This window comes from Glycine soja, chromosome 3 (assembly GCF_004193775.1).
Source record: "Glycine soja cultivar W05 chromosome 3, ASM419377v2, whole genome shotgun sequence".
In the NCBI taxonomy this organism is placed as follows: Eukaryota; Viridiplantae; Streptophyta; class Magnoliopsida; order Fabales; family Fabaceae; genus Glycine; species Glycine soja.
The window spans coordinates 24,844,678-24,853,637 of NC_041004.1; the positions used below are offsets into that span (position 1 = coordinate 24,844,678).

At 35.3% G+C, this 8,960-nt stretch overlaps 1 protein-coding gene across 1 annotated transcript; it reads left to right on the plus strand.

Moving 5' to 3' along the window:
* Window positions 1-214: 214 nt before the first annotated feature.
* Window positions 215-2,399, plus strand: LOC114405051. The gene is made up of 4 exons (XM_028367741.1): window positions 215-1,796; window positions 1,866-1,946; window positions 2,148-2,275; window positions 2,349-2,399. The coding sequence occupies exons 1-4, from the start codon at window positions 215-217 to the stop codon at window positions 2,397-2,399; spliced, it is 1,842 nt and encodes a 613-aa protein (XP_028223542.1).
* Window positions 2,400-8,960: the final 6,561 nt, after the last annotated feature.

The following is an 8,960-nucleotide window of genomic DNA, read 5'->3' on the forward strand; positions in this document are numbered from 1 at the left end:
AATACATCACCGCTTTCATCTTGTGTACTTGGGGACTTAGGCGAAATGCTGCCGAAATTTTGTCAAATTTAGAAAAGACAATTAACTTGTAGTATTCAATCTACTATAAAAAAAATTACTTCCTGAATGGGATAGGGCCACACCTTTACTTAGAAAAGTGAGATGTCGCATGCATGTTACATAACTTCATAAGGTTGTGCAGCAAACGGACAACATGGATCGAAGTTGGATGAGAGCATCACGCATCACTGCTGAGTATGGGACTGGGGTGGAACAGTTTCTCCAATTTACCGAAATGCATGCCCCCTCCTTGCGCGGCAAATATTTTTGTCCATGTGTAAAATGTGCAAATGGTAGACACCAGACGCTAAGTGAGATAAGATCACATCTAATATGTCACGGGATGATTCCAAATTACACAAACTGGATATGGCATGGGGAATTGCCAGACAATCCAACATTGTCTCACACTGAGGCAATCGATGTAGATACGGGTTGTCGTATAGAAGAAATGATTCGCGACTTAGGGCAGGATGGTTTTCGGCAAGCACATGCTCCTTTGTATGACAAAATAGAGAATGATTCAAAGACTCCTTTGTATTCTGGGTGCACAACATTCACAAGGTTGTCAGCGGTCTTAGCTTTAGTCAACTTGAAGGCACGATTTGGCTGGAGTGACAAGAGCTTTACTGAATTGCTAGTGTTATTGAAAAAGTTGCTTCCTGAAGATAACACGTTGCCAAAGAGTCAATACGAGGCGAAGAAGATCTTATGTCCAATGGGAATGGAGTACCAGAAAATCCATGCATGCCCAAATGATTGCATATTGTATAGAAATGAGTATGCAAAAATGCGCACATGCCCAACATGTGGTGTATCCCGCTACAAGGTCAAAAACCATGAAGAGAGTGATGTTGCAACCGCAGAGAACAGTCATCCAGCAAAGGTTTGCTGGTATCTTCCAATAATACCAAGGTTTAGGCGATTGTTTGCTAATAGATATGATGCAAAACAGTTGATGTGGCATGTTGAAGGCAGAAAAATTGATGGATTGCTCCGACATCCGGCTGATTGTCCGCAATGGAAGGCATTCGATGCTTTGTATCCTGATTTTGGGAATGAGACCAGAAATCTAAGGCTTGGTCTTGCCTCCGATGGAATGAACCCTTTTGGTAACTTAAGCACCAGTCACAGTTCATGGCCTGTTTTGTTGATGATTTATAACCTTCCTCCTTGGTTGTGCATGAAACGGAAGTACATAATGCTTTGCATGATGATAGCAGGACCAAGACAGCCCGGTAATGATATTGACGTGTATCTAGCTCCGTTGATTGAAGACCTACGAACAATGTGGGAACACGGGGTAGATGTTTGGGATGGGAATTTGCAGGAGACCTTTAGGTTGCGTGCAATGGTTTTTTGTACCATAAATGACTTTCCAGCATATGGAAATTTAAGTGGTTACAGTGTGAAAGGCCATCACGCATGTCCTATATGTGAGAAAAATACAAGTTTCGTCCAACTAAAACATGGAAAGAAAACAGTATACACAAGGCATCGAAGATTTCTGAACCAGTTCCATCCATATCGACGATTGAAGAAAGCTTTCAATGGATCTCAAGAAAATGAAAGTGCGCCAAAACCGTTAAATGGTAAAGAAGTACATGATCGTGTCAACGACATCATAACTATCTTTGGGAAGACGCAAAAGAAAACCAGTAGTGAGACAAACATCTGGAAGAAAAGGTCCATTTTCTTTGAGCTTCCTTATTGGTTTGATCTTGATGTTAGACATTGTATAGATGTCATGCATGTGGAGAAAAATGTTTGTGATAGTTTAATTGGCACCCTTCTTAACATTAAAGGCAAGACAAAGGATGGTTTGAAGTGTCGTCAAGACTTGGTTGACATGGGTATACGGGAGCAGTTACATCCAATAGCAAAAGGTTCGCGAACGTATCTACCCCCAGCATGTCACACAATGTCAACAAAGGAAAAAAGGAGTTTTTGTCATTGTTTGCGGAATGTCAAAGTCCCTGAAGGATACTCTTCAAATATCAACAGCCTTGTATCCATTAAAGATCTTAAATTGGTTGGCTTGAAATCTCATGATTGTCATGTATTAATGCAACAACTACTGCCTGTAGCAATTCGGGGAATCTTGCCTGACAAAGTTCGGGTTGCCATAACTCGTCTATGCTTTGTTTTTAATGCTATATGTAGCAAAGTCATTGACCCTGCAAGATTGGATGAATTGGAGAATGAGGCTGCCATTGTCCTTTGTCAAATGGAGATGTATTTTCCTCCATCATTTTTCGACATAATGGTTCACTTAATTGTTCATCTAGTTAGGAGATCCGGTTGTGGTCCTGTATTTTGGTCATAGTATAGGGTTTTAGCCTTGTATTTCGGGGCATTTTGAGTTGTCTTTGTAATAAGGACTTTTTTTTGTTATTTTCATGTTTTTTGTCATGGGGGTGAGCTTAGCTATTATAGGGGGTGTGTAGCTAAGCTCTAGCTTCTCATCTCAAGGAGGTGAGCTTAGCTATTATAGAGGTATGTGTAGCTAAGCTCTAGCTTCTTAAGGAATCTTCTTAAGGAAGCTTCTCAAGGAGGTGAGCTTAGTTATGAGAGGGGTGTGTGTAGCTAAGCTCTAGCTTCTCAAGGAAGTTTTCTCAAAGAAGCTTCTCAAGGAAGTTTTCTCAAGAAAGCTTCTCAAGGAAGCTACCTAGTCTATAAATAGAAGCATGTGTAACACTTGTTGTAACTTTGATGAATGAGAGTCTTGTGAGACATACTTCAAAGTTCCACTTCTCTCCCTCTTTTATTCCTTCAATTTCGTGCTCCCCCCTCTTTCTTTCCCTCCCTCTTTCTTTTCCTCCATTGAAGCATCCTTCCAAGCTTCTTATCCAAGGCTCATCTTGGTGGTGAAGCTCCTTCCTCCATGGCTTATTCCATAATGGATGGCGCCTCCTCTCACCTCTTTTCCTTTTGTAGATGCAATTGGCTTTGATGTTTTGATGATGCTCATGATGATGTGTTGCAATTGATGCAAATGGGCTTTTCAAGATTAAAATTCAAGACAATACTTCAAGATTACAAGGCACAACATCAAGATGATCACTAGAATATTAGGAAGGGAATTCCTAATTGAATTAGCAAAGGTTTGGCCAAGTGATTTAAAATAAAAAGTGTTTTTCAAAGGTTTTACTCTCTGGTAATCGATTACCAGAGGATGTAATCGATTACCAGTGGCCAAATACGTTTTATAACAGCTATAAAAATTTGAATTCAAAATTTTAAAAGCTGTAATCGATTACACAATTTTGGTAATCGATTACCAGCAGTTAGTAAACGTTTTAATTCAAATTTTAAAAGCTGTAATCGATTACACAATTACTGTAATCGATTACCAGACAGGAATTTCAGAAAAATAATTTCAAGAGTCACAACTTTTCAAAGGCTTTACTCATGACCACCAATGGTCTATATATATGTGACTTAAACACGAAATTGTAGAGAGATTTTCAGAACAACAAAGTGTTTATCCTCTCAAAAAGCAATTTCATTTTATCCTCTTAAGAATTCCTTGGCCAACTTGATTGCAATTCTTTAAGGAATTATTTGAGTGCTCAATCTGTAAAATCCATCTCTTTCAAGAGAGATTTGTTCCTCTTCTACTTCTCATTCTCTAAGGGATTAAGAGACTGTGAGTCTCTTGTTGTAAAGAATCTCTAAACACAAAGGAAGGGTTGTCCTTGTGTGTTTAGAACTTGTAAAAGGAATTTACAAGTTAGTGGAACTCTCAAGCGGGTTGCTTGGGGACTGGACGTAGGCACAAGGGTGTGGCCGAACCAGTATAAAACTGAGTTTGCATTTTCTCTTCCCTTAATCTTCTTTATTTATTATTGCTTTATATTCATATTCAAGTTGCTTCATTTGAATTAATATTTAAGAAGATTGTCATTAAGGGAATTCATAACTTAAGTAAAAAGTAAGATAGATTTTTAATTAGGGGAAAAGTTTGGAATATCTTAATTCAACCCCCCCCTTCTTAAGATATCTGAGGCCACTTGTCTAACAAGTGGTATCAGAGCTTCATTCTTGTACAAAGTTTAGAAGCTTCAAGAAAAAGATGGCCTCAGCAAATTCCTTATTTCCAGAAGGGAATTCTATCAATAGACCTCCAATCTTTAATGGAGAGGGTTACCACTACTGGAAAACCCGGATGCAAATTTTTATCGAGGCAATAGATTTAAATATCTGGGAAGCCATTGAAATAGGGCCTTATATACCCACCACAGTAGAAAGAGTTTCAATAGATGGTAGTTCATCAAGTGAAAGCATAACCATAGAAAAACCTAGAGATAGATGGTCTGAAGAGGATAGAAAACGAGTACAATACAACCTAAAAGCCAAAAACATAATAACATCTGCCCTAGGAATGGATGAATATTTCAGAGTTTCAAATTGCAAGAGTGCTAAGGAAATGTGGGACACTCTTCGATTAACACATGAAGGAACTACAGATGTTAAAAGATCTAGGATAAATGCACTAACTCATGAGTATGAATTATTTAGAATGAATACAAATGAAAATATTCAGAGTATGCAAAAGAGATTTACACATATAGTAAATCATCTAGCAGCCTTAGGCAAAGAATTTCAAAATGAAGATCTTATAAACAAGGTGCTAAGATGTTTAAGTAGAGAATGGCAACCCAAAGTAACGGCTATTTCTGAATCAAAAGATTTATCTAACATGTCTCTTGCCACTTTATTTGGTAAGTTGCAGGAACACGAGATGGAACTATTGAGATTGCACCAAAATGAAGAAAATGACAAGAAAAAGAAAGGAATCGCTCTTAAAGCATCATCCTCAATTCAAGAAGAAAGTGATCAGGATAATGATGCAGATGATGATGATGATCTAAGTTTCTTTGTAAAAAGGTTCAACAAATTTCTTAAAGTAAGAGGAAATCAGAGGCGACCAAATTTTAAATCAAAGAGAAGGACAGAAAATTCACCCTCTACTCTAAAATGTTTTGAATGCAATCAACCTGGACATCTGAGGGTTGATTGTCCCATCTTCAAGAAAAAGATGGAAAAATCTGAAAAGAAAAATCATAGTGAGAAGAAACTAAAGAAAGCATACATCACATGGGATGAAAATGATTTGGAATCCTCTGATGATTCTGAAAATGAAGAGATAAATCTTTGCCTTATGGCAAAAAGTTACGAAAGTGATGAAGAGGTAACATCTTCAAACAACTTATCTATTTCTTTTGATGAATTGCAAGATGCATTTGCTGATTTGCATAAAGAATCAATTAAACTTGCAAAATTAGTTTCATCATCAAAGAAAACAATTTCAAATTTAGAAAATGAAATTTCAAAATTAAACAAAGAATTAGATCTTCTTAGAAATGAAGTTTCAATCTCTAAATCAAATGAAAAAGTTAATATCTCCACTATAAATGACAAGAAAATAACAGATTCTTGTAGTTGTTGTGATAAATATGTAAAAGAAATTAAAGAGTTAAAGAATTCACTTGCAAAATTTTCATATAGTAGAAATAATTTAGATGTTATATTAAGTAAACAAAGATATGTGTCTAATAAAAATGGACTAGGGTATAAATCTGAAAAACTACAAAAGGTTCATAAAAACTTTTCCACTTCCACACAAAAATGTAATTCTAATTCTATCACTTGTTTTTACTGTGGAAGAAGAGGACATGGCATATCAACTTGCTACTTCAAGAAAAATTACAGCAATATTAAAATGATATGGGTCCCAAAAAGATCCTCAGTTAATACTAACATGCAAGGACCCAATAAAATTTGGGTACCTAAGTCAAAAACTTGATTATGCAGGTATCTTTGAGAAAGAAGTGGTACATAGATAGCGGATGCTCAAAACATATGACTGGAGATGCATCAAATTTTACACACATATCTCCAAAGAAAAGCGGGCATGTAACATATGGTGACAACAACAAAGGTAGAATTCTTGGAGTGGGTAAAATAGGTACAAATTCTTCAAACTCCATTGAAAATGTTCTACTTGTTGAAGGCCTTAAGCATAGCCTGCTTAGCGTTAGTCAACTATGTGACAAAGGCTATCTAGTATCATTTGATTCTCAGAAATGTCTTATAGAACATAAGCATGACATTAATATAAAGCATGTAGGACATAGAGTCAATAATGTTTACATGATAGACTTAAGCATAAAACAAGAAAACAATCATTGCTTTCTTAGTAAAGATGATGATCCATGGTTATGGCATAAAAGAATTGCTCACATAAACATGGATCACTTAAATAAATTAATTTCGAAGGATTTAGTAGTTGGTTTGCCTAAATTGAAATTTGAAAAAGATAAATTATGCGATGCATGTCAAAAGGGCAAACAAACAAGAGTCTCATTCAAATCTAAAAATGTTGTTTCAACCACTCGACCATTACAGTTATTGCATATGGATCTATTTGGTCCATCTAGAACGATGAGTTTTGGAGGAAATTACTATGCTTTAGTTATAGTTGATGATTTCTCTAGATATACTTGGACATTATTTATTACACATAAAAGTGATTCATTCCATGCATTTAGGAAACTTGCTAAAGTCATACAAAACAAGAAAAATCTCAAGATTGCATCCATTAGAAGTGATCATGGGGGTGAATTTGAAAATAAAGATTTTGAATTATTTTGTGATGAACATGGTATTGAACATAATTTTTCTGCACCAAGAACTCCTCAACAAAATGGAGTTGTTGAGAGGAAAAATAGGTCATTGGAAGAAATTGCAAGAACTTTATTAAATGATACTTCTCTTCCAAAGTATTTTTGGGCTGAAGCTGTCAATACTGCATGTTACATCATGAATAGAGCCTTGATAAGACCTATTTTAAAGAAAACCCCATATGAGTTATTTAACGGTAGAAAACCTAATATTTCTCATCTACATGTTTTTGGGTGCAAGTGCTTTGTACTTAACAATGGTAAAGATAATCTAGGAAAATTCGATGCAAAATCTGATGAAGGCATTTTTCTTGGATATTCTTTACAAAGCAAAGCATATAGAATATATAATAAGAGAACTATGAATATAGAGGAATCCATTCATGTTACCTTTGATGAATCTAATGCTATATTGTCAACAAAGAACATGCTAGATGACATTGCAGATTCTTTAGAACATATGAACATTCATGAACAAGGTTCTAAAGGAAATGACAAAGGAAACAATGAAGATCCCCCAGAAGAAGGCAAATCCAATGATGCACTCCCAAGAGAATGGAAAACTTCAAGAGATCATCCCCTCGACAATATTATTGGTGATATCTCAAAAGGGGTAACAACTAGACATTCTCTTAAAGATTTATGCAATAATATGGCTTTTGTATCTATGATTGAACCTAAAAATATAAAAGAAGCCATAGTAGATGATAATTGGATCATTGCCATGCAAGAAGAACTAAACCAATTTGAAAGAAACAATGTATGGAAATTAGTAGAAAAACCTGAAAATTATCCTGTCATTGGAACAAAATGGGTTTTTAGAAATAAATTAGATGAACATGGGATAATTATTAGAAATAAAGCTAGATTAGTAGCAAAAGGGTATAATCAAGAAGAGGGGATAGACTATGAAGAAACATATGCTCCTGTTGCAAGATTAGAAGCCATTAGAATGCTTTTGGCATATGCATCCATAATGAACTTTAAACTTTATCAAATGGATGTTAAGAGTGCCTTTTTAAATGGCTTAATTCAAGAAGAGGTATATGTTGAACAACCCCCTGGTTTTGAAATTTCTGATAAACCAAACCATGTTTATAAATTACAAAAGGCTCTTTATGGTTTGAAACAAGCCCCTAGGGCATGGTATGAACGATTAAGTAATTTTCTTCTTGAAAAAGAATTCTCCAGAGGTAAAGTGGATACCACATTATTCATAAAGAGAAAGCATAATGATATTTTGTTGGTTCAAATATATGTTGATGATATAATTTTTGGATCCACTAATGATTCATTGTGCAAGGAGTTTTCCCTTGATATGCAAAGTGAATTTGAAATGTCAATGATGGGAGAACTAAAGTACTTTCTGGGATTACAAATCAAGCAAACTCAAGAAGGTATATTCATCAATCAATCCAAATACTGCAAAGAATTGATCAAAAGATTTGGGATGGATAGTGCAAAACACATGTCTACACCGATGAGCACTAATTGTTACTTAGATAAAGATGAATCTGGTCAGTCTATAGACATAAAACAATATCGAGGTATGATCGGATCTCTTCTTTATTTATCTGCTAGTAGACCTGACATTATGTTTAGTGTATGTATATGTGCTAGATTTCAATCCAACCCCAAACAATCACATCTAAGTGCAGTAAAGAGAATCATGAGATATCTATTAGGAACAATCAATTTAGGATTATGGTATCCTAAGAATTCAACATGTAACTTAATAGGATATTCTGATTCTGATTTTGCCGGATCTAAAACTGATAGAAAAAGTACAAGTGGAACTTGTCAATTTATTGGATCGGCTCTTGTCTCATGGCATAGTAAGAAACAAAACAGTGTTGCTTTATCTACTGCTGAAGCGGAGTATATCTCTGCCGGTAGTTGTTGTGCACAAATTTTATGGATGAAGCAACAATTATCTGACTATGGCATCATTCTTGATCGCATACCTATTAAGTGTGATAATACTAGTGCCATAAATCTATCCAAAAACCCAGTTCAACATTCAAGAACTAAACACATAGAGATTAGACACCACTTTCTTAGAGATCATGTCTTAAAGGGAGATTGTGTATTAGAATTTGTTGATACTAAGAATCAACTTGCTGATATTTTCACTAAACCTCTCCCAAGGAAGTGTTTTTCTCTATTAGAAGAGAATTAGGTCTCTTTTTTTATAATTTTTTTTTTTTTTTTTCG

What these genes read in the sequence shown, in the direction of transcription:
- LOC114405051 (XM_028367741.1), top strand. Translation starts at nt 215, where the DNA reads ATGGATCGAAGTTGGATGAGAGCATCACGCATCACTGCTGAGTATGGG. An exon ending in GTTACATCCAATAGCAAAAG is followed by an intron (nt 1,947 to 2,147) that starts GTTCGCGAACGT and finishes TACTGCCTGTAG; the next exon opens with CAATTCGGGGAATCTTGCCT. An exon ending in TGGAGAATGAGGCTGCCATT is followed by an intron (nt 2,276 to 2,348) that starts GTCCTTTGTCAA and finishes TTGTTCATCTAG; the next exon opens with TTAGGAGATCCGGTTGTGGT.